The following is a 23,723-nucleotide window of genomic DNA, read 5'->3' as shown; positions in this document are numbered from 1 at the left end:
TCGGATAAACTGTCTTACGTCTTATCGCGCCTGCTTGGCTGAACCCCTCGCCGATAAACACCTCGCAGCGTCATAGCTGCTTCACCTCCGCAACAGCTCATCATACCGCCATGGACGACCTCGTCACCTCTCCAGCCCCAACAAGCGGCCTCCCCATCGGCTTCTACGGCATATTAATCCACACTCCAAATCTCACCACTCTCGAAATCCTAGAAAACAGCCTCATAATCGTCGACAATAACGGCAAGATCCAGGCGCTCCAAACCGGAGTGGAGCCGGGGCAGATCAACTCCATCATCACAGAACTAGGCTACGCCCCCGATGTGTTTCCCATCAAGTATCTCCCTCGCGGCCAATTCCTTTGCCCTGGTTTCATAGACACCCACAACCACGCCCCGCAGTGGACGCAGCGCGGGATCGGCCGCGGGAAAACCCTCCTCGAATGGCTCAACGACATCACCTTCGCCCACGAAGCCAAATTCGCCGACACGGCCTACGCCCGGCAGACATACTCGTCGTGCGTATCGGGGCTCCTGCGGCAGGGGATCACAACAGCGTCGTATTACGGCTCGCTCACGGGGAAGCTACCCGCATCCTTGCAGACGTGTGTCTGGAGAAGGGGCAGCGAGCGCTGGTAGGAAAATGCAATATGAACCGGCACGCGCCCGACTGGTATCGCGATTTGTCGGTCAACGAGTCGCTGGAGCAGACGCGGGAAGTCATTCGGCATATTCAGAAGATCGACCCGGATAATAAGCTCGTGCAGGCGGTTCTTACGCCTCGGTTTGCGGTCTCCTGCGAGCCTGATCTGCTGATGGGGATAGGGGAGATCGCGAAGGAGTATCCAGACCTGCCGATCCAGACGCATTTTAACGAAGCGCAGGGTGAAATTGAGTTCACTCGCTCGCTGTTTCCGGAGTTTAGGACGGAGACGGAGCTGTACGGTCATTTTGGGCTTTTGAATGAAAGGTCTATTCTGGCGCATTGCATCTACTTGGCCGAAGAGGAGATCCAGACACTAGAACAGCGTCGTTGTGGAGTTGCGCACTGTCCGATTTCGAATACGACGATGGACGTCTTCATGGTTGCTCCAATACGAGAGTATCTGAGACGGGGTATCAAGGTGGGACTCGGAACTGATTGCGGAGGAGGGCATTCTATATCCATGCTGGAGTGCATGAGGCAAGCGTTCGTGGTCTCAATTGCGCGGCAGACAAGTACTGAGGGGAAAGACGAAGCTTTATCCTTGGTGGAAGGGTTTTTTCTCGCCACGCTGGGAGGCGCCCAGGTCTGCGGGCTGGACCATAAAGTGGGAAGCTTTGCAGTGGGCAAAGAGTTCGACGCTCTTGAGGTGCATGCCATAAATGAGGAGAATCCGGGTACAATGACACCTGTAGAAGAGGAAGATTCTCTATCTGTGATCTTCGAAAAGTGGGTCATGACTGGGGATGATCGAAACATTGCGAAAGTGTACATCCGTGGGCGTTCAGTGAAGGCATAAGCCAGTATAGATAATCAATGACGCCGCAATTCACATCTCAGCGCCAGGTACTTTGACAGTGAGCCCAGCTCATCATTGGACTGATCGAAGGACTACTAGAAGACACCGACGCGTCTCGAGCTTTAAGAAAGGAATTGCATACGTATATACTAGTAGAAACTAACAACAACAATGCGCTAAAGGTATATCCAGGGCTCAAATTATCAACAGTTCGAAATGAGTATCCGCCTCCGACGCAAAAGAAAATTTAGAAGAAATGAGGAATATGTCACAGGGTTCCTACCATGCATATATGCGCGTAAAGGGGGGTGCTGGGATAATGGCCTGGCCAAATGTACAGCAATGCAGCGATGTTCAAAATCAGTGCCAAGTTCCCTTCGCAGGCCCAAAGTAGCCGCGGTCGGGAAGGCTCTTATAGGGCGTGCCCATGCCATCGGCTGTAGTCTTGTATACATTGTTTCCCCACCAGCTCAAAGAACCAGCTGGCAGAGTAATGCAAAAGAAGATGATGACGGTGGCGACAGCCACACCGCAATCAAGCGCGGCGGAGAGAACATAGTCTAGTGGATGTGAGTACGCATTGCATAAATGATGGGGAAGAGGGGGTTAAGGGGTTGGTATCACATACTGTACTTGGACCACCACGCGGGCTTGCGACGGCGCAAGAAGAAGTTAAATATCACATTAATTACCCACCAAGATGAGAAGCTGACTCCGGTGGCCGGGGGCACAAGACTCATCGCACCAAATGCAACCGGCCAGGAGATGTAGTTCCAGGCCTTCCAACGGCGACCGAGCAGCCATGTAATCACAACAGCTACCGGTCCGACGAGGAAAAACCAAAGGATATGACCGTAGATCTGGCCGGGGGAGAAAAGGCGACCAGGGCCGATAGCACCTAGAAAAATGTAAGTTACTCAACGGAAGGCCAACATGGTTAAAACTTACCCCAGATCAGGGAAGAGGAATAGGTCACCTGTCCGTGGGGACATGTGAAATTACCGGCCGCATCAGAAGTACAGACTCCATTAAACCGAGTAATCATGAAAACCGTCACCCCGCACTGAACAATGGCACCAACCAAGGTAGCCAGACCTTGGGCGGCGAAAAGGGTGCGAGGGGGGACGTGGAGATAATGGGCCAGCTTCATATCAGCAACAAACTCAAGCCCCTGCTGCAGGGCAACGTAGCCGTAGAACTTGAACACCATATTCGCGATAGGGGTTCCCAGGAATGCATACCCTCCAATGAACTCGGTGATAAGATTAAGTTGGTTGCTGCTGATATTTGTTACTGCCTTGATAATCCCCACCGGGATAAAGTAAACAATGGGCAACATAAACGCCACCACCACAGCCCAAACTGGAAGACCGGTATGCCACACCTCATTGGTGACGATACTCAGGACAAACATGATGATGGTAACCGTAGCGAACCACCACCAAGGAACCTTGCGGTACTTGGCCATGAGCCTCGCGTGGACGTCTTCTTTTCCTGTACCCTTCATTTGGTGCCACAAATCCTGGCCATGATAAAGTGCAATATGGACGAAGATGCCGGTCAGATTGGCAAATGCTACACCAAATGTGATGGCATATCCAGTGGGAAGGAACATCGGGGAATAGTTTTCGTAAGATTTCCAGTTCACAGTTCCATCGGGCCTCAAGATCCGGCTAGTATTATAAGACTTGCCGGTATTGTCAAAGGTATTAGAGTTAAGCATAGGCAGGTAAGCCGAATACCAGGTATTCGTATAATAGACGATGGGCACGACGACCCAGAAGAAGAGGGCAAAGGAGCCCATTACGTTGAGGCCGGCCCAGAAAGGGACTAGCAGTGGACTCTGGTTAGCAAAGACCACCTGGGCCCAGTCAAAGGTCAACACGGACATTCCGAGTCCAGTGACCTGTCCAAACAACTGGTTGACCACAACATTCCTTGGCACAATCCAGCAGATGAAGCTGAAGGTACTGAGTCCGGTAAATAGGTAGCCGGGTGCGAAGTACCATATGGCTCCACCAAAGAAGACGAAAAGGAAGAATCGTAATCGAGTGATCTTCCAGCCATCGGCCACGGGGTTCTCCCGAGAATGAAGTGTCTTTAAAAGAGCTGCGTTGGATAGCGTGGACGGCCACAGCATCGACGCCGGCGTCACCAACCATCGCGAGGCCATGCCGGCCAGTCCAAATCCAAAAAGTTGGGTCGTGATACACAGCAGGACTTCAAACCCTCCATCAGACTTCATGCCGTAAAATTTCACGACGGCTTCGATGACCTGGGTAGCAGCCGCCGACCCGAAAGAGACATTCGCCATGATAGTGACCAGGCCATGTTCTTTGATGTTGAAGTGACGATCCGGATTGAGTATACCGATTGGCATCCATTTGGCCCAAGCACAACCAACAGGGAACGCTAACAACTGCGCGACCAACGCACTAATCGTAACACTAGGGTTTCTTAAACTGAAAAACTGGTTCAGTCCACTACCGACCTGTCGCGAGTGATGCGTGATTAGCGGCCTATTTCACTGCATCTCGGCTCATTCGGACTCACGATAGTAAATATCAGCCCAATAGTCCACATTCGAACGGTGTTGATAGGCAATTTATGATCGTCGATGGGGTCGATGACGGCGCGCACCTCGGGATACGGCGAATCATCGGCCTCATAGGGGAGAATTTGTTCGGCATCGTGGTCGCGCAGGACCGGGGTCTCGTCGGGGTCGTCGGCGACATTATCTGAAGAGGGTTCCTGTGACGAGTTAACGTCCAATCCATGGGTTTCCGATTATGATTGCCGATGTACTCCCCCCACGACTGCTTTGCAGCTCTGGGGCTCTAGATCTTTGGGGATTTGAAATGGGCGCCAAGTGGCGCTCCGAGCCGATGGGGGGTCAGGCCAGCCATCAGCGCCTAACGAATCGCAGACGCCAGGATATCACGAGAAACGTACTTTGTACCAATTCTGTCCCCTGTAAGTCTCCTCTCCTTTGGCCTTCTCCATCCTTGACTTCTCCATCCTTGCGTGGGGCCCAACACGGTCGATCCTGCCAAGACTTCCGACTGGCCAGGGGGAATCGGCGAGATCGTCTACAGGAGAGCCAGAGCCCCGTCTTCCGCACAGAGAGGTCTGGAAAGAGGAATGCTGTGTGACGGGCCTAACATCTGAGAAGAAAAGGAAACAATCCGACCGATCACGTTGGCAGGAATAAGGAAGATATGCGAAAAGGAGAATTTTGGTCGGACATTCTTGCGCGCGTCCAATCGCCATTAGCGAACTCTACAGTGTCGGGCAAGCCCGCCCTTTCCCAATACTACATAGGACTTGCCGGACTCCGTAACCACCGTGGAATAGGGGTACTCGTGCATCTTGTTGCACTTGTTGCATTTGCATGTACCATGTTCCTGCCCTCTGGTACCCCGATAGATTGTATCATCATCCTCTAATCGAGGCAAAATCGCATCATACCCCATAGTCATAGCCATGACCAGCCTTCCCCCGCACGACTCCGCCGAGAGCCCAGGCTGGTACGCCAATCGATTCGCGTACCCAAGGACTCTAATCCGAGGACTCCTCCGTAATCCACTAGGTTCTGGAAGCATTGGAAGCCCAAGACCAGCCCACTGGCCAACCTGACGACGATTCTTCGTATCTTGCCGTTGAGGGGGCGGGCGGGCCATCCCGACGCACCTGCTGCTCCATGTGCACAATCCCCCACTCGGCGGTTCGGAGCGCTTTTGGTGAAGCACCAGAACGAATCAGGAAGGTATTCTAGCGCCTCCAGACATTGGAGATCGCTCAACAGAACTATCTCTGGCAGTGACCTCCCGAGGAACTTCCTCAAGAAGGGGGGTTCCCCGTGCGTGGGTATCGATCGAGCGCTGTCAACCGCCTCCCGCAACCACGAACGGCGAATCAAGGAATACCAATTGGAGAAACCTCCGGCCCAGCCCACTGCGATACTTCGGAGAAATGAGGATCTGATCGATATAAATCTACTCGACCGGCGCGTCTGATCCATTCTATCTCCGGCGCATCATTCTCCCACTCGTCCCAGATATCGCACATTCGCCTATCTCGACATTTTCGCCATGGGTGGCAGCAATTCCGTGAACGGCTCGTTGCTGCCTTTCTCGCAACGGCCAATTGTTATCCTTGGGGCTGGTATAATTGGCTGTGCTGCTGCGCGCCAGTTGTTAAGGGCCGGGTTTTCCGTTGTGGTGGTGGCCGAATTCTTGCCAGGCGACCAAGATATCAACTACGCATCGGCCTGGGCTGGTGCCGCATGGCATGCTGCAGGCGGCATCACGCCTGACCAGCGATACTACCAGGTCATCTCACATCGAGTCCTGTTGAGGATGGCCCAGGACCCAGAGTCGGGCGTCCACGTCGTGGATGGACGTGAATATCTGGAGAAGGAGCCCGCTCCAAACTCTGCTATTTGGGGAAGAACGGTGGTTTCTAAGGTACGAAGACCTGAATCATCGCACCTTGCTGGTTCGCCTGGGCTAACACAGATCCTGCAGTTCCGAGAACTGAACCAAGGGGAGTATCCCGCCAACTTCCATTCTGCGTGGGCATATGATACCTTAGTGACTGACCCAACCCGGCACATGCCTTGGTTGGGACAGCAAATTACCAAACTCGGCGGTCGGTTCGTCCGCCAGCGAGTCAACTCTTTGGAAGAGTTATACTCCATGTTCCCCGAATCCACGCTCTTCATCAATGCGAGTGGAATTGGCAGCAAGACCCTCACAGATGTTCAGGACGACAATGTCTACCCCGAGCGAGGTCAGAATGTATTTCTACGAACAGATGCGTGCCACACCTTCTACTTCCGGAATGGTCAAGAGTACACTTATGTCATTCCTCGACCGTCCTCGCAAGGGGTTGTGTTAGGCGGCGTCAAACAGCAAGGATCTCTGTAAGTGGATGGCTGATCCATTCCTTCCGAACATCAACTAATCAGCGCTGCCCAGCTCTCCCGAGGTGGATCCGGAGATTGCACGAGACGAGCTCGAACGTGCGCACCGTTTGGCCCCGGATGTCGTCCCAGAGAAGCCATCAGCCGAGAACATCAGCCATATCATTGGCATCCGGTCCTCGCGGAAGGGCGGCTTCCGCCTCGACTCGGAGAAGCAGGGCCACCGAACACTGCTGTCTGCCTATGGATTCGGCGGCGGCGGCTACGCATTTTCATACGGCGTGGCCGATGCGATACAGAAACTGGTGGAGCGAGCAGAGCGCGAGCATGTCATTGTTGAAGAGTAGCTTCGGGGAATAGCGAACCAGGTTGGTGATGGCGTGTTCTGCTTTCCTATTTGCGCTCTCTTCTGCCTACCGGTTTAATACTTTCTTAGTTTTTTTTTTTCACCACATTTTGTTCCTACGCATAGTACATATTTCGTTCAGCGTTTCAAGCAGCATGATTACAATAGGATACGCCGATTAGCTCTCTCGATCGAGAAGGGATCGGGGACTTTGAAACACACACTCTCTTCCGCCTCGTTCCAGCTTGAAAGGTGCCCGCTTCTCACCAGGACTACCGAGGTGTGGGTCACGCTACTGATAATTTGGGCCTGGATTGATTATAAGTCTGGAATGCAAAAATAGCCACTCCGACTGCGGACTTTGCGCGAGGGGCACGATTACGTCACATCCAGTCTAGCCCTGGAGGTCCACTCATTGCTGATTGTTCGACAATAAGGTTTTTAAAGTTGTGACATATATTGGTGTTTTCTGGCCACCACAGGTGCCATCTCGATCGCTCCGAAGGATCTTGGAACTCCCTGGATACACGTCGGGTATCCCAACCCCAGATGAGGCTTTTGCCACTAGACCTGGCTCAGGCCCGTTGGATGAAGATCATTGGTAAAGCGTAGCGCAGCACTGTCCTTGCGTGGTTCTGGAACCGGATTAGCGGCTCTGATCCCCGCCGGCCGTGTCTGCCGTCCAGTGAAACCGTCGAGGCGGTTCGGCTGACTTGGCCTTGTCCTTTGACTATTTCAATTTCTGCCAGGTTTTGTAGGGATTTGTAGTGGGTTTGTTTGCCTAGCCCAAATCCCGGCAATCGGTTTAAGGCTACGCCACGCCTGCAAATCCTTTCACTCCTCCACCCATCTGGTCATTTCGTCATCTACACCCTGTCGCGCATTGTGCTGCCTTCAATGCAGGACCCGAATGCGCCCTCGCATCCGTGAATGAGGCTCTCTTCCCGCCCCTTCTTGAATCTCCGTGGCCGTTATGCCCTTGGACGACCAGATGCTTCACCTCAAGCTTGAGGATCGCCAGCGAGGTGACGTTGCGCAGCAAATCACCCCTCCCGCTGAGGATGAATTCAACACCCTGGGCGCGCCGTCGAAGTCACCCGGTACAGCGCCGACGATGCCTCCTATTGACAGCAGTCTGACACGTCTATACCGCCGGACTCCTACACCTACGATTCTCCTCGATGGCTCTCTGCGGGTTGTGCAGACTTCGGATAGTCACCAAGCTCTATTCCGTCATCCCCGCGAGATACTACTGGGCGCCAGCATTTATGAAATACCACCCCGACTGATCCCCGCGCCGGACACGCCAGCGCTGAGCGGTATGTTGGGAACAGCAATTTCAACACGCGAAGTCCAAACGCTGGACTTCGTTCGTATCGTCGATTCCGACCGCAGTTGCAGTTTACGAGCGACGCCGATTTTCGAAGACGATGCACTAATCTATCTTACTCTCGAGGCGCAGGTGCATCCTCGGGCGGAGGTCGAAGAACAGAAAAACTCTGCGCTTAGCGACCAAGCATACCTGAACGCGACGTACAAAATTCTGGTTGACACTGTGAAGGACTATGCCATTTTCATGCTCGACTGCAGGGGCCACATAGCTACATGGAATTCCGGTGCCGCAATTCTAAAGGGTTACACCGCGCAAGAGATCATTGGCAAACATTTCTCAGTGTTCTACGGACGTGAGGATCGCGAGACAGATAAACCGGGGCGGGAACTAACGGTCTGCGTCCAAGAGGGCAAGGTTGAAGATGAGGGTTGGCGCTACCGCAAGGATGGCACCCGGTTCTGGGCAAATGTCATGATAACGGCTATTCACCAGCTTGGCCGGCATGTTGGATTCGTTAAAGTAACTCGCGACCTGACGGAGCGCAAAGCAGCCGAACAGCGTCTGATTGACGCATTTGAGGAATCCTCGAAAATCAAGACCGACTTCCTGGCTAACATGTCGCACGAGCTACGCACGCCCATGAACGGAATGTCCTTGGCCTTGACCATGCTGATGGGAACTGGCCTCACCGCCGATCAAAAAGAATATGCGTCTATCCTGGAAGACTCGACTTCGATTCTATTACAGGTTATTAACGACGTGCTGGACTACTCGAAACTATCGTCTGGATCCTTTTCCCTCACCACGGACGTTCTTGATGTACCCTCCGTGATCAATGCGGTCACGCGAAACTGTCGACATTCATTGAAGAGCGGCGTTGCATTAGAGAAGACCGTGGCACCAAATTTCCCGTTAAATATAAAGGGCGATCCTCTGCGATTCCGCCAAATTTACTGAAATCGGTAATGCAGTAAAGCTGCAACTGCGGTGCGCTGGTTACTTCGCGTTTGTATTCCCAGACGGTGGGTGCATTGTCATTAGTTATGTGGTATGCTGTGCCGTGTGTGGCGCTGCTGGCGAGATAGAGCTCCCAGTGGAAAGTTTCTGTTTGACTGCGGTCGAGAAGGAGGAGGTAGAGGACGTTCGGCTCGAAGGTCAACAGGTCTGTCATGACGGGATGCTGGGCATTCAGGGGTGGGGTTGCAGACTATTACTTATTGACAGGTGTAAAGGATTAATGAATTGGCACTGATTTTTGTGTCATCGATGCCGAGAAGCTGAGACATTATCTTCATGCTGTTTTATGTTCGAAGACATGGTGTCGGGCGCTTCGGACGAGGCAAGCCGAAAGACACGGGTCTGGCAATTATAGGGGCTTTTCCTGCAGATCTTCGACTGCTGCAATCTGACAACTGGTCGCGTGTCGTGCTTCCGTCTTTCTTCTCCTCGGCCGGGATTGGAATCTCCCAGGGATGTGTATCGGCCCAATCGTTTTGCGCTGCTCGTATTGGGCACACTATCGCTAGCGCGGCAGGACGCAATTAGCTGTGCCTAAAATGTCGACTCTGCTTTATCATCCTACGGGATTAAAGTCTATCTCTCAGGAACTGATAACGATAGAGTTAAGAGTTCGATTATGCACCATCTCGATTTCCTGGCTGGATCATGCCAAACTTGCGTGATCACGTACCAGTTGACTAGCTAATGTACTAGTACTATCTCTTCCACGGTGTTCTGAGAATATTCAAAAGGCTCCTAGGTTATCTGTATATAGTTTCCTACGTTAAATTACGAAAACCGCCGCTACGGGAAAATTTGATGAGACTCTTCGACCTTTCTTGCCAGGCCTCCAGCACCCTGATGTCCAACCTAGGATCTGACAGGCTTATTACGCGTTATAGAGACCCAGGACGACAACTGTCAGCCCCCTTTAATCGATGCTATGCTCGGTGGCGCTGACAGCTGGCATACTCCTTTGACGCAAGGCAATCAGGATCAGAGCCACAAGTTTTCTGGGAGTTTTAATGTGGGCTACATGCATATGTTCAGTGCTGTCTGATTTGCTCTGTTCTGTTTGGATGCTGCGGGTGGGGTTCGACATGGATGCCAGGCTTTGCTTCGCAGGTTCCATTTCCTCGGTTCTAATTCTCGTTGGGTGATTGGCGCTCTGGAAGTATATCTTGGCGTATATCAATGATAAATGTACACTGATTCCTTTACGGACCGAGATAGTAATGGCCCCCTGGGGTTCCAGCTGCCGGAATTGCCAGTGGGGTGATGGCCTGGTGGCCTTTCTGGGGGTTCCCTACACTATCAGTGTAGCTTGCTTACATTCTGCTGTCGATTTCTCTAAATATTCCACATCGGCGTGTAATAAGTAGTATGGTATCCAAAGCTTCCATGTGAACACTTCAATGTCCTCATCGGCATACTAGCTCGATCAGCCTGAAAGACTGTTTATTTCCAACAGATTACTGGTCCAAGTGCAATGCTCTTGGTTATCTCATTCAACGGCACATAGTCCCTTATGCGTTGCGTGATATCTTACCTGCGTGGCTCAGTGACTACCGCCAGATGATCCACACTTTACGAACGTAAATCATTCATCCCAGCTGTATCGCTTGGCTTCCCTTATCTCGCGCTAACCTTTTGCTCTCGATATCAAGAGCCCCACGTGGGCTATTAATAGGCCGGTCCTACCGAGCTGAACATCAACATCCAACAAGGTTGCAACCCCGTAAACTCAGGTAGAAAGCATAGTTTTTCCAATCGTGTATTCTTTGCAAAAGCATCTCGGCGTATTAACCACCATGCCTCTCCAAATCCACCATTTCACATCCTCTTCCCACCCAGCCCACTCAATAACCTACGCCCGCCTCAACCCCAGCGCACCTCACACCTTGATATTCTGCTACGGCGCCGCCGCCAGCAGCCTGATAATGGGCCTCTATATCCCATTCTCCAAAATCCATCCCGACCTATCCCTCCTCTGCATCGACCGCTGGACCCAAGGCCCAGACGCTGCGCGCTCCGGCCCCGCGTTACTCTCGGAGCTCAGCTCCACCACCCTAGAGCTCCTCGACAGCCTCAAAGTCAACACCTTCAGCATCGCGGCCCACTCAGCCGGCGTGTACCAAATGCTCGATCTAGCCGAGGAAGCTCCAGGGCGCACGCAGCACGTCTTCCCTATCTCGACGCATACCCCGGCTCCGTATTTAAGTCCCGGGTGATGAATGCCATGTGCACGATGCCGGGGTTCTTGTTTCGGGCGCTCACGAAGGCCGATTCGTCGATCGGGAGTACGTGGGTTGGGAAGACGATGGACCGGATGCTTTCGGGGACAGAGAAGGAGGACGAGGGGTCTAAGTTTGTGTGTTCGCGTACGGAGCGGGAGGCGGTGTTTGATTCGATTGCGTTAGAGAAGGTAGGCAGTAAGGCGAGTGCGGAGCGACTCCAGTTGGATTATGATTTGGGATATAACCGGCTGGCCGGGGTTCCGGTTGAGGTGCTGATGCGCTTGTATCGGGATTGTACAGTAGATACAACTTGGTACACTACGCATGGCGATGTGTTCTTTGGCCCTGAGACCGTGGGTGCTGTGAAGAAGGAGATGGGGAAGGCGAGCGTTGATCTTGTTGATGTGCCTGGTTCTACACATGCAGATATCTATATGAGGACGGAGGTGTGGGAGAGGATGTATCGAATGATCACCGGGTCGCAGGGAGAGTAAAATTTCAGATTGCAAGGTGGGACGTTGTATGCTACTCTTTATAATGAGATATACCTAGCGTTCTGATAGGGATCGTCGACCGATGCAGGAATATGGCAGGCAGGGCTCACAGTATCATGAAACAGCGGGCAAAAGAATACAACATTCGCGATGTAAATTCTTCATATACGCTTCCCGCGCGGTTTGGCGCATTTCCGCACTTCTAGAGGGATTTAGTACTCTAGTTTACTTTGTGGAAAAGAACTTCAGCCATGGAGCTAGCTTTTTCGATCACAAAGAACCAAAGAATTTGAGCCTCCATCTACGGGATATACAGGCGAGACTATGCAAGCTACACAAAAGCCATTGGGGGAGAGCCATGGTGGAAATTCAGAAGAGAAATAAACACAATTGTGAAACGTGCTGGAGTGGGAATAGAGAAAATAAAGAGAGAAATTCCACTCCGCCCCTTTTCTTCGCTCGCGTCAACCGAATATCAAACTCCACCGGCCGACCTACACAGATCCCGAGTAAGTGCCAGGGGTGGTAGGTGCCGGTCCCAACCCAGCCACGCTGTGTGAAAACAATCAAGCGACTTGCGTAACCACGTCTCAGGAAGTAAATGCGAACGCCCCCGTCATAAAACCGGCTGATGGCTCGGCAGATCTAGATTTACTCCTGGGGTTCTTCGGCCTTGGGCTCCTCGGCCTTCTCCTCAGCAGGAGGAGCGGCTTCGTCCTCAGCCTTCTCCTCCTTGGGGGCAGCGCCCTCGCCATCAGCGCCCTCAGATGAGGTCCAGAGGGTAAGGTTGTCACGCAGAAGCTGCATGATGAGGGTGCTGTCGCGGTAGCTCTCCTCGGACAGTGAGTCCAACTCGGCAATAGCATCATCGAAAGCCTGCTTGGCGAGATGGCAGGCACGATCGGGAGAGTTGAGAATCTCATAGTAGAAGACGGAGAAGTTCAGAGCGAGGCCGAGGCGAATGGGGTGGGTAGGGGTAAGGTCGGTCTGAGCAACGTCGGTGGCATTCTATTCGAAAAACTCTTGGTCAGCACGTTCGTCGATTCAGTACCACTCCTTCGGGAACAAACATACCTTGTAAGCATCGTGAGCGGCGGTAGCAGCAAGCTTGCGCTTGTTGCCAGAGGCGAACTCCGCCAGGTAACGGTGGTAGTCACCCTTCCTAAACGAACAGTTAGTCGCTGGTATACATTATGGACAACGCCCAGGTCGGCTGCAGCGTACATCTTGTAGTAGAAGACCTTGGACTCGCCAGTCTCGGCCTTAGGGATCAGGGATTCGTCCAGGACGTCAAGGACATCTTGGCAGACCTTCTCAAGCTCGGTCTCGATCTTCTGACGGTACTCGTGGATGATGTTGACATGCTCCTCGGAACCCTTGGACTCCTCCTTCTGCTCGATGGAGGAGATGATGCGCCAAGAGGCGCGGCGAGTTCCAACAACGTTCTTGTAAGCGACAGAGAGCAAGTTACGTTCATCGACAGTAAGCTCGCCGCCGATCTGTAATGCGTTGTAAATTTCACTTCAATTTTCTGCGATAAGAACAGGGGTATTCATACGGCAGCGACTTCCTGTTAGGGGCGTTAGCGCTATGTTTCTCTCCATAACCAATATCGGGCAATGACTGACCTTCATGTAGGTAACCATCTCTGTTTAAAAAGAACACACATTCTAGGTTAGCCGAACCTTCACCCACGCGATCGATCGATCTTGGCTTACCATCGTAGCGCTCGGCCTGCTCGCAGAGCCGCGCGAGGAACGTCTTGCTAATGAGGAGGTTAACGATTGGAAACTTGAGTGACAGGCGATCCAGGGACACAATAGTATCTTACTTCTCACGCTGCATAGTGGAGAACAGTCAAGTTAGCCAAGAACTCTTGCAGGGGGTTAAAAAAAAAGGAAGCGACACAAGGAAGTTGGGCGTGGGATTGCGATGGCGGTGACCATTCAGCGCGCCCGATGGAGGGGCCGACGGAAGGAGGGGCAACATACCTCAGAACCCATTTTGAAGACGGATGGAAATAATACTGGGAAAGGGGGAGCACAGGGAAGGCGATCAAGGGCGGGGATGCAAGAAGAAGAAGAGGATCAAGTGGGGGTGTTGGAAGAGGAAGAGGGAGGAGAGTTGGGGGGGAAAATCATAACAATACGCCATTACGGTGTATCGGGTACCTCGTCTTCCGCGGGACCCCCCGCCAAGTGCTTCTCGTGGGCTGAAGGCGAATTTCATGGGCCGGTCATTTTCTGGAGTCCCAGCCTGGTTGTCAGCCTCATCGCTGGCCTTTTTCGCATCAGCGCTACCTGCGGCTCTGCGAGGCGGTTTTCGGGTCTCGTGCAGCCTGCCTGGCCGAAGTACTGGATACTTTACATCACCCGCTATTTTCCCGTAATCTGCACGTACCAGGGACTTTTAGTGTATGGTCACGATGATCATGATCATCCGCGCTTGGCCCATCTGACCGCACTTTTCTTTGTTTACTTCCTATCGCGGTCGTCTCTTCTGCCTAGTGAGCAAGCCTCTCGATCACGGCGCCCACGTGTACAGATACCGGTTGTCAATAGATGCCAAGGCTGTCCCTTCTGGTCCCAGACAGCATACTTAGCGGCTGCCATTTGGCAGGAGGACCTAAAGAGGAGCGGAGCTAAGCTAAAACGCGAGTCTCGTGAAGAGTTTCCATGGGATTCGGCCCCCTCTAAATCCGTCAACATTTAGACTAGTCAGTTTTCCAATCATCGTTCCGGTTTGTTTGGGGTCGCGGAGTCGGTCTGAAAGGGACGAATACCAACCTCGCTACTGAGTGTTGGTTGCGAACCCTCTAGGCAGTGCCCTCGTCCTCATACGGCCAACTATACAGCTCCAAGGGATCACGGGACCATGCCAAGATAAGTCCCTTAACTTACCTTATGGACCTTCGAGTTTTATCGCCACAGAGATAAGGACAAATATTCAGGCTAGGGGATTTGCGTCACCTGACCTCTGTTGAACCACTGTACCAGTAACTAACTAGTTAGCTGTGTCAGCACACTGTAGAGCCCCTACTATTGGAAGCTTGCAGAGATCATGGCGGCGTAACTTGACGTTGCTTCAAGGATATAATGCCATATGCCAAGACTCAAATTACCCCTCAACGGGGCCCATCATGCCTGGATTCTATGCTTGGATATACTTCAAATTTGTCGGGGTCAAACTGTGTTGCTCTCCGAGTCTCGTTCAGCTCTTACTGGGGCCGGAATGTGTACTGACAAGTTACGAATGCTGGAAATGATTTTATTTTTCTCTTTTATTTTATATATATGTCTCTAGGGCAAAGCTTGGAAGTCTACTGTCAGCTTTAATTTTCGAGATTTTATACTAGCTTTATGCTGTTGTCCCAAGAGCTGTGGAGGCCTCTAGGGCCCTGTCGAGACTTGAATCGCGCTCCAGCTTCAAAATTTGGGCATGAGCACAACCTTGGAATTTAGGTTGAGCAACCCAAGGGCCTAAGAAAAGGCGCAAGTCATATGCACGAGTCGTAAACCAAGCAGCTGGTTTGGGTGCTATCGATGGTCGCACTGTGGCCAGAAAACTCGAAGCCGAGTGGTGGAGGGGAAAGCTGGGGGGCCAAGATGTTTAATGACCAGAATTGCAAAGCATGATGCAAGTGCCGACAAATTAGTGTTCAGCCCTACTGTCAGGAAACGAATAGTGGGCTTCAAGGGACGCCACCGCCTTACTGCGTATTAGGATCAGCAGCCCCGTGGTTAACCATCGTTGTCGAGTGCCCAGTCCTAGCAACTGACTCGGCCATGGCAGTCGCAATGGCCAAGATGCCTAAAATACTCTGCATCGGTAAACATCACATAAAGAGATCTGTAACGCTATTCTCTCCTTGGGTCTGTGATATGACCATCGAATAGTGCGCTAAAGACGCGCGCATAATGAGGTTGCGCCTGACCCACTCAGTCCTCGATTGGACCCTTGGCTCTAGGATTATTGGTGGCCATGATTCATCAAGAGTCCACTCATCAAGTCTAATAGGGCTCAAAATGATGCAGCCTAGAAAGCCCCATATTCCACAGCTCTCGGCAGGAAACCGGGGACCTAATGCAAGAAGTATCTTGCAGCAGAAACACCGTTCACAGCACAGTGTAGAGTCATTCCACACAATCTCTGAGGGTGCACATATAGGACAAAATATCACCTTTCAATTGAGACAGCTCCCAATGCAATATTAAGCCTCCAAAAGGCAGCAATTGCGGAAATCGCTCGAGGCAATGGAGCCGATGCCGGAGGGAACAACGATGACCCGTCAGCCCTGTGGCTGAGTCATCATCTAATCGGGAATGGAATCGAAACGGGATGAGAACACGTTGTTGATCCGCTCTCCACGGCCGGAACTTGGACGTATAGGATCCCATAGAAAGAGAAAGAACAAGAAGGACAAAGTCCCTAAAACTTATCCTCCCTTGCATCGTTAATCCTCCCGGTTCCCCCAATCTCTTGGCGTCTTCCCCCCCATGTCTCGTATCTAAATATCCTGCCTGTTCCTTTCTTCTTACCCGAACTCTCCGCATCTCCGCCTATTTACCCGGCGCGACGACCATGGAGAATTCTTTCCTGTATGACCCAGCCGACGTGCTGAAGCACTTCAATGTCTCCGAGGAGAAAGGTCTGTCGCAGAGTGCCGTCCTGCAATCTCGACAGAAATATGGTCCAAATGGTACGCGCTACCCATCCCATCTGCCCCATCTGCTCCATTGTCGACTGAACTGACACCGCCCATAGCCTTGGAGGAAGAACCCCCTACCCCTCTGTGGGAATTGATTCTGGAGCAGTTCAAGGACCAGCTCGTCCTGATCTTACTCGGTTCCGCGGCTGTGTCCTTTGTTTTGGCTCTTTTCGAGGATGGCGACGATTGGACCGCGTTTGTGGACCCCGCGGTGGTAAGTCTCGTCGGATCTCTGGTTGATTGCTCTCTAGCTGACCTGTTCGGTCCTTTACCAGATCTTGACAATTCTCATTCTCAATGCCGTGGTGGGCGTGACCCAGGAAAGCAGTGCGGAAAAGGCTATCGCAGCCCTTCAGGAATATTCGGCCAACGAGGCCAAGGTTGTTCGCGATGGAAAGACACAAAAGGTCAAGGCAGAGGACTTGGTTCCCGGCGATGTGATCCATATTGCCGTGGGTGACCGTGTACCCGCCGATTGTCGTTTGTTGGCCATTCATAGCAACAGCTTCCGTGTTGATCAAGCTATCTTGACTGGTGAGAGTGAGAGTGTCGGAAAGGATACCCGCGCAGTGAAGGATAGCCAGGCCGTTAAGCAGGACCAGATCAACATGCTCTTCTCCGGTACCACCGTTGTCAATGGCCATGCCACTGCTGTGGTTGTATTGACTGGTGGCTCTACTGCTATCGGCGACATCCATGAAAGCATCACATCCCAGATCTCTGAACCCACCCCACTGAAGCAGAAGTTGAACGATTTCGGTGACATGTTGGCCAAGGTCATCACGGTCATCTGTGTCCTTGTCTGGTTGATCAACATTGAGCACTTCAACGACCCGTCTTTCGGTGGATGGACCAAGGGTGCCATTTACTACCTGAAGATTGCTGTCTCCCTTGGTGTTGCTGCTATTCCAGAGGGCCTGGCCGTTGTCATCACCACCTGTCTGGCCCTTGGGACCCGTAAGATGGCTCAGAAGAATGCGGTCGTCCGCTCCTTGCCATCTGTGGAAACCCTGGGAAGCTGCAGCGTCATTTGCTCTGACAAGACTGGGACCTTGACCACCAACCAGATGAGCGTCCAAAAGATTGTTTATCTGAACAGCCTAGGTGACAACCTTGAGGAAATTGATATCGAAGGCACGACTTTTGCCCCCGAGGGCAATTTGAGCAAAAACGGCAAGGTTGTCGAGAACTTAGCTGTCACCTCCCCTACCGTGAGGCAAGTGGCCGAGGTTAGCGCCATATGTAATGCCGCCACCCTCTCTTACGATGCCAAGTCCGGTGCTTTCTCCAACGTTGGCGAGCCTACCGAGGCTGCTCTGCGTGCTTTGGTTGAAAAGATCGGAACCAGTGACGTCGCCGAGAACAAGAAACTCTTCAGCCTGCCTGCCTCTGAGCGGTTGCACCGCGCAAGTGCTGTCTATGAGCAGCAGCATCCCCCTCAAGCTACTTACGAATTCTCTCGTGACCGTAAGAGTATGTCCGTCCTCGTTGGAACTGGTGCCGATCAGAAACTCCTGGTCAAGGGTGCCCCCGAAACGATACTCGAGCGCTGCTCCTACGTCCTCCAAGGCTCTGAAGGATCCAAGGTCTCAATTACCAAGAACCATCTCAAGTTGCTTTCTGACGAGGTTGTCGAATACGGTAACCGGGGTCTCCGAGTCATGGCGCTTGCCAGCGTGGGCGACGTGGCCGGGAACAAGCTGTTGAAATCTGCCTCGACCTCCCAGGACTACCTCAAACTAGAGCAGAACATGACCTTGATCGGCCTTGTTGCCATGCTTGACCCTCCTCGTCCCGAAGTCGCTGATTCGATCCAGAAGTGCCAGGCTGCTGGTATTCGTGTTATTGTCATCACCGGTGATAATCATAATACCGCGGAGTCTATCTGCCGCCAGATCGGCGTCTTTGGCGAGAACGAGAACCTCGAGGGCAAGAGCTTCACCGGCCGTGAGTTTGATCAACTGAGTGACAACGAGAAGCTTCAGGCTGTCCAAACCGCTTCCCTGTTCTCCAGAACCGAGCCGAGCCACAAGTCCAAGCTGGTCGATCTTTTGCAGTCCCTGAACCACGTTGTCGCCATGACCGGTGATGGTGTCAACGACGCTCCCGCCCTGAAGAAGTCTGACATTGGTGTTGCTATGGGTACTGGCACCGACGTGTCCAAGCTCGCCGCCGACATGGTTTTGGCCGACGATAACTTTGCTACCATCACTGTTGCTGTCGAGGAGGGCCGCTCCATCTACAGCAACACCCAGCAATTCATCCGGTACCTGATTTCATCCAACATTGGTGAGGTTGTGTCCATCTTCCTCACTGCGGCTTTGGGTATGCCAGAGGCTCTGATTCCCGTTCAGCTCCTTTGGGTCAACCTTGTCACCGATGGTCTGCCCGCTACTGCTCTCTCTTTCAACCCTCCTGACCACGATGTAATGCGCCGTCCTCCTCGTAGCCGTGATGAGCCGCTTGTCGGTGGGTGGTTGTTGTTCCGCTACATGGTCATTGGAACCTATGTTGGTGCTGCTACCGTATTTGGTTACGTCTGGTGGTTCTTGTATAACTTCGAGGGCCCCCAAATCTCGTTCTGGCAACTGGTATGCCTGCTCCCCCCGGTGATCGGTCATGTTGATGTGTTTGACTCCCGCTAACTCGTCCTCCAGTCTCACTTCCACAAGTGTTCTGCCCAGTTCCCCGAGATCGGGTGTGATATGTTCAGCAACGACATGGCCAAGTCCGCATCTACCGTGTCTCTTTCCATCCTTGTTGTGATTGAGATGCTGAACGCCATGAACGCCCTGTCGTCCAGCGAGTCGCTGTTCACTTTCTTCCTGCAGAACAATCCCATGTTGATCTACGCCATTGCTCTCTCCATGGCCCTCCACTTTGCCATTCTTTACATTCCCTTCCTGCAGGGTCTTTTCTCTATTCTGCCTATGAACTGGAATGAATGGCAGGCCGTGTTGGTCATCAGCGCTCCCGTCATGTGAGTAGGATCCTACCTGGATACTTTTGGCCCCAACTAACGATTAGTAGCTTCTTGGATGAAGTTCTCAAGTTTGTGGAGCGCCGCCTGTACAACACCACTGTGTCTCGCCCTTCAAAGGCCCTGAATGGTAGCGCTGACAAGCCCAAGCGAGCGTAAGCCAGCGCTGGATGATGAGGTGATGGGAATGATTTGGCATATACAAAGGGGTCACGTATTGCATAGAGATTAGATGCTGATCTGGGCGTTGGATCGGGGCCTTCTGCACCCGGCACATCTCCATGGCCCATATCTTATGAACTTCATAGAGAAATTGCCAATAAATCAGAAAAAAAAAAAATAAATTTCGCTGATCATTCTAACCATTCCCAGCAAGCATTGCTCTTTCTCTAAAACGTCCCAAGAATAAACTGACATGGCTACTTCCTTCACCCATCACTTTCCCCCACCCCTGAGCTTTAGGCTAATATAACCCAGTCTGCAACTTTAATGGGGCCCGTCCGTCGTATTCAGCAGCGCCCATTGGGCCAAACCCCAGCCGTCCCATGGCAGGCCGTGAAATAATTGGCCTATAATACGCATTGGACTTTTCCCCATGGGGTCCGATCGACAGGCTACCCCAGATTCCACAGTGCGGAGACAAAGTCGCACTATGGTGCGACCCTGCAGGTTGAGGGCCGTGGCATGTTGTGGCTCGTCTTAATACGCAAGGGGAATCCTCCAAGTCTTTCATTTCCCTTCTTTATGCTTCGTTTCCCGCTTCGTTGTGATTTAGAAACATTCGAACAGCCTTTCAAACATGGGGTTCAAGGACTTTCTTAAGAACCGCTCCGGTCTTCGCGTGGATAATCGCAAGACTACCTCAGCTGCAACGCTAACTTTGCGCCAGAGTTTATGGCCGCTGAGCTTGGTGACGATCCTGTTCTTTCTATGGGTATGATTCCGAATCAGATTCTGTGGCGCGGGTCAAGACTAAACAGTGACGGGTTAGGGCTTCGCCTACGGCCTTCTCGATACGCTCAACAAGCATTTCCAGAACACATTGCATATTGATCGAGGACGCTCGGCTGGGCTCCAGGCAGCCTACTTTGGGTAAAATCAATTCCCTGACTAGAGCAAGCCTCTGGCGTAGTAAAACACAAGTTTCTAATGGTAACAGGGCCTACCCGCTCGCCTCCCTGGGCTACGCCAACTGGATCCTGCGTCACTACGGCTACAAGACTGTCTTCATCTTCGGCCTGGCCCTGTATGGCATCGGTGCACTTTGCATGTGGCCCGCTGGCCTGAACCAGTCCTTTGGCGGCTTCTGCGGCGCAACATTTGTGATCGGATCTGGGCTGGGCTCTCTTGAGACAGCCGCGAATCCATACTTAACCGGTACGCGCTGGCAGCATCGATCTCCAATCCAACCTTTCACAAAGTAGATAAGGGCTTAGGGAACATGAATCCCCCCTAGTCTGCGGCCCACCCCGCTACTCCGAGATCCGAATCAACTTCGCCCAAGCCTTCAACGCCATCGGCACGGTTGTCGGGCCCGTGCTTGGTTCCTACGCCTTCTTCACTGAGACAGCAGACGATGTCTCCGCCCTCCAGCGTGTCCAGTGGGTCTACCTCGCCATCGGCGTCTTCGTCTTCTGTCTCGCGGCCGTGTTCTTCGTCTCGAATATCCCCGAGGTCACAGACGAGGATATGGCCTTCCAGGTCTCGACAACGCATGTCGAGGAGCAGGATCGCCCGTTCTGGAAACAGTACAAGCTTTTCCATGCCACGCTGGCTCAGTTTACGTATACCGGGGCCCAGGGTGCGTGTGTCTCCTAGCACCCTCTGCTCTCACTCTCCCTTCATCATCATCTTCTTCTTCTTCTTCTTTTCAATATCATGCTGATACAGGTGTGGGCAGTGGCTATCGCGGGCTACTTCATCAACTATGCCGTCGATACCTGGCCCGGTACCGACAGCGCGAAGGGCGCGAAGCTGCTCGCTGGCGCACAGGGCGCGTTCGCCGTGGGCAGATTCCTTGGCTCGGGGCTGATGAAGTATACGCGGGCGCGGTACATCTTCCTGGCTTATATCTCCTGCTGCGTAGCTTTCCTCGCGGCGGCCATCACGCAGCGCGAGCAGCGTGGTATAGGTGAGTGTCACGGGTGGCAGGCGTTGCCTGATGGGCATCCTATCGGGAAGAGAATACCAATCCTCAGTCATACACTGTTACAATCGAGGTCATCGACTCGGGGATTGGTGTGCCAGAGGATGCAGCTGCCACACTGTTCAACCCTTTTAGTCGATTTGCCGATTCTGCGACAAGGCGATACCAGGGAACGGGTCTCGGCGTATCTATTTGCAAAAGCCTCGCAGAGCTTATGAACGGCACTATCGGCTTTCATGCGAACCCTGACGGACCCGGTAGCGTATTCTGGATGTCAACCAAGATGCGACGCCTTGACTCCGCGATAGCGCCGCAGGCGAGACGTATCTCGATACCGGCGGCACCCACACCACCATTCGATGCGACTGACCTTCTTAAGAAGCTTGCCCCGCAGAAACAAGTTCTTCTTGTCGAGGACAACAAAGTGAACCAAACCATCATGCTCAAGCTGCTGGCCAGTTTGGGTTTCCAGCGAGTAGATGCTGCGTGGGATGGCGCTGAAGCCGTCCGCATGGTGAAGCAGAAGCCCCTGGCGTACCATGTCATTCTGATGGATATCAATATGCCCGTGATGAATGGGATTACCGCGACGGAACATATACGAGCGATGAATCTCAATGTCCCGATCATTGCCCTGACCGGCAATGCTCTGAAGGGCGATGCGGAGAACATACTTGGCTAAAGGGATGAACGACTATATCGCGAAACCTCTTTACCGACAACAGCTGGTAGACTTACTTTGGAAATGGTGCGGGTCCTGAGCCTTGGGCGACCCGCGATCGCAATTAAAGATCCGGGCGCACCCAAATGTCTGGGGTTGCCCGAGGACCCAGGCCCAGCCACCTGCAGGCAAAACGCGTGCTCTTGGGGAAACCGTCGTGCACGCGCCAAGGGTTGCAACACAGGGCCCCCTTTTCCGACTCTTTATTTCAATCTTTTGCTTGCTGGTTCAGCTTGGCCAGCATCCATTGGTTATACACTCATCCGCCCGACCAATTCAAAAGATTGCAATAGTCTCTGAAAAGGGAGAAATTTCGCTTGGTCGCGTCGACGTTACTTTCTACGTCGTTTCTGCGAGACTCTCTATGGCGTCCACGTTGATGCGATGGCTATTTCTTGTCATATCCAGGGCCCTCCCCTGCCCCTGGTCGTATCCGCGTGTCCCAGGAACCCGCGGCCTCTGGCGATCAGCAAACCCCCTCTTCTCTTACCCGCCTGACAGCAGGTGCCCACTTTTTCCCGGAATAGCTAATACCTTCTTAATCACACGGGTGATAAGAGAGGCCATGTTCGTTCGGTAATAAACCTTGAATGACAAATGCCTAGGTGATCCCATATTTGGGACCATGGACCTACAGTGCGCCTAGACCAAAAGCTTTTTCGATTTTCCTTGTCTCCGTATCGCTTCGGGAGCAACCTTTAGTCCTATGTAAACAGGGGCAATCCTGCCATGCTGGATCAGACTAGATGACTACTGCTTATTCTCTCCTTCACGTCCTAATCAGTACGTATTCTTGATCGTCGCATGAGGATACACGGATCTGGAGACAGCTTGATAGCAGGAAGCTGCCAGTGCTTGTGCGGGGGCTTCTCCTCCCGCCTTGAAAGCGCTCGTGACTCGAGACCCTGCACAGAGAGTCGTAAAGGGTCCACATCGTCTATTGTGCCCTCCCCACCCCCTCCCCCAACCGGGTGAGAGCTCAACCTGCCCAATGCAAGGCCTTCTCTTATTCCTCCGGTATCTTTTGGGCAACCAATGATGAGGATCCATCCGCTTTACCCATGACTGTTTATTCGCCGTGTGAAGGGTTCCGAACCAATTTTCTCTGTTCGGGGGGAAGTTGGAGATCGGCACCCATTGATGATATCATTGGACTAGCCTCGCTAGACCACCGACACTTAAGATTGAGCTAAGCAGCATTTGTTTCCCAATGGGGCATAATCAAGATCCACATTGTGCCAAGAGTGGACCCCCGGGGCCCTGTTCCCCTATGCTGACTGGCGACGGACTCTCCTCATCTCTAGGGCCCACCCAAGCGAGGCTCGAGGAGACCT

At 52.7% G+C, this 23,723-nt stretch overlaps 11 protein-coding genes across 11 annotated transcripts; 9 read left to right on the top strand and 2 right to left on the bottom strand.

Moving 5' to 3' along the window:
* Positions 1-110: 110 nt before the first annotated feature.
* N7468_008472 (putative guanine deaminase) lies at positions 111-1,501 on the top strand (the record flags this gene model as incomplete). Its single annotated transcript, XM_058477768.1, has 2 exons — positions 111-517; positions 556-1,501. The coding sequence occupies 2 exons, from the start codon at positions 111-113 to the stop codon at positions 1,499-1,501; spliced, it is 1,353 nt and encodes a 450-aa protein (XP_058328113.1).
* Positions 1,502-1,861: 360 nt separating this feature from the next.
* On the bottom strand, positions 1,862-4,504 carry optF (uncharacterized protein; the record flags this gene model as incomplete). Its single annotated transcript, XM_058477767.1, has 5 exons — positions 1,862-2,061; positions 2,130-2,399; positions 2,450-3,992; positions 4,055-4,252; positions 4,454-4,504. The coding sequence occupies 5 exons, from the start codon at positions 4,502-4,504 to the stop codon at positions 1,862-1,864; spliced, it is 2,262 nt and encodes a 753-aa protein (XP_058328112.1).
* Positions 4,505-4,984: 480 nt separating this feature from the next.
* N7468_008470 (uncharacterized protein) lies at positions 4,985-5,517 on the top strand (the record flags this gene model as incomplete). Its single annotated transcript, XM_058477766.1, has 3 exons — positions 4,985-5,028; positions 5,091-5,267; positions 5,322-5,517. 3 exons carry the CDS (start codon positions 4,985-4,987, stop codon positions 5,515-5,517), a joined length of 417 nt encoding a protein of 138 aa, XP_058328111.1.
* Positions 5,518-5,592: 75 nt separating this feature from the next.
* Positions 5,593-6,772, top strand: N7468_008469 (FAD-dependent oxidoreductase; the record flags this gene model as incomplete). The annotated part of the gene is made up of 2 exons (XM_058477765.1): positions 5,593-6,425; positions 6,481-6,772. 2 exons carry the CDS (start codon positions 5,593-5,595, stop codon positions 6,770-6,772), a joined length of 1,125 nt encoding a protein of 374 aa, XP_058328110.1.
* A 972-nt stretch (positions 6,773-7,744) lies between these two features.
* Positions 7,745-9,061, top strand: fos-1 (sensor histidine kinase/response regulator Fos-1/TcsA; the record flags this gene model as incomplete). Its single annotated transcript, XM_058477764.1, has 1 exon — positions 7,745-9,061. The coding sequence occupies one exon, from the start codon at positions 7,745-7,747 to the stop codon at positions 9,059-9,061; it is 1,317 nt and encodes a 438-aa protein (XP_058328109.1).
* Positions 9,062-11,043: 1,982 nt separating this feature from the next.
* On the top strand, positions 11,044-11,334 carry N7468_008467 (uncharacterized protein; the record flags this gene model as incomplete). The annotated part of the gene is made up of 1 exon (XM_058477763.1): positions 11,044-11,334. The coding sequence occupies one exon, from the start codon at positions 11,044-11,046 to the stop codon at positions 11,332-11,334; it is 291 nt and encodes a 96-aa protein (XP_058328108.1).
* Positions 11,335-11,351: 17 nt separating this feature from the next.
* Positions 11,352-11,834, top strand: N7468_008466 (uncharacterized protein; the record flags this gene model as incomplete). Its single annotated transcript, XM_058477762.1, has 1 exon — positions 11,352-11,834. The coding sequence occupies one exon, from the start codon at positions 11,352-11,354 to the stop codon at positions 11,832-11,834; it is 483 nt and encodes a 160-aa protein (XP_058328107.1).
* A 651-nt stretch (positions 11,835-12,485) lies between these two features.
* Positions 12,486-13,837, bottom strand: N7468_008465 (14-3-3 adaptor artA-like protein; the record flags this gene model as incomplete). The annotated part of the gene is made up of 8 exons (XM_058477761.1): positions 12,486-12,842; positions 12,909-12,996; positions 13,059-13,333; positions 13,393-13,404; positions 13,463-13,482; positions 13,553-13,599; positions 13,666-13,673; positions 13,826-13,837. The coding sequence occupies 8 exons, from the start codon at positions 13,835-13,837 to the stop codon at positions 12,486-12,488; spliced, it is 819 nt and encodes a 272-aa protein (XP_058328106.1).
* Positions 13,838-13,901: 64 nt separating this feature from the next.
* On the top strand, positions 13,902-14,546 carry N7468_008464 (uncharacterized protein; the record flags this gene model as incomplete). Its single annotated transcript, XM_058477760.1, has 1 exon — positions 13,902-14,546. The coding sequence occupies one exon, from the start codon at positions 13,902-13,904 to the stop codon at positions 14,544-14,546; it is 645 nt and encodes a 214-aa protein (XP_058328105.1).
* A 1,869-nt stretch (positions 14,547-16,415) lies between these two features.
* On the top strand, positions 16,416-19,681 carry N7468_008463 (calcium-transporting ATPase; the record flags this gene model as incomplete). The annotated part of the gene is made up of 5 exons (XM_058477759.1): positions 16,416-16,533; positions 16,599-16,756; positions 16,818-19,133; positions 19,200-19,522; positions 19,573-19,681. 5 exons carry the CDS (start codon positions 16,416-16,418, stop codon positions 19,679-19,681), a joined length of 3,024 nt encoding a protein of 1,007 aa, XP_058328104.1.
* A 640-nt stretch (positions 19,682-20,321) lies between these two features.
* N7468_008462 (uncharacterized protein) lies at positions 20,322-22,350 on the top strand (the record flags this gene model as incomplete). Its single annotated transcript, XM_058477758.1, has 6 exons — positions 20,322-20,456; positions 20,514-20,614; positions 20,682-20,899; positions 20,979-21,323; positions 21,423-21,653; positions 21,704-22,350. The coding sequence occupies 6 exons, from the start codon at positions 20,322-20,324 to the stop codon at positions 22,348-22,350; spliced, it is 1,677 nt and encodes a 558-aa protein (XP_058328103.1).
* Positions 22,351-23,723: the final 1,373 nt, after the last annotated feature.

This window comes from Penicillium chermesinum (genome assembly GCF_028974085.1).
Source record: "Penicillium chermesinum strain IBT 19713 chromosome Unknown utg000006l:1.0-2335141.0:1.0-2336784.0, whole genome shotgun sequence".
In the NCBI taxonomy this organism is placed as follows: domain Eukaryota; kingdom Fungi; phylum Ascomycota; class Eurotiomycetes; order Eurotiales; family Aspergillaceae; genus Penicillium; species Penicillium chermesinum.
Note: the sequence above shows the minus strand (reverse complement) of the source record. Positions and strands in the feature narration are given on the sequence as shown.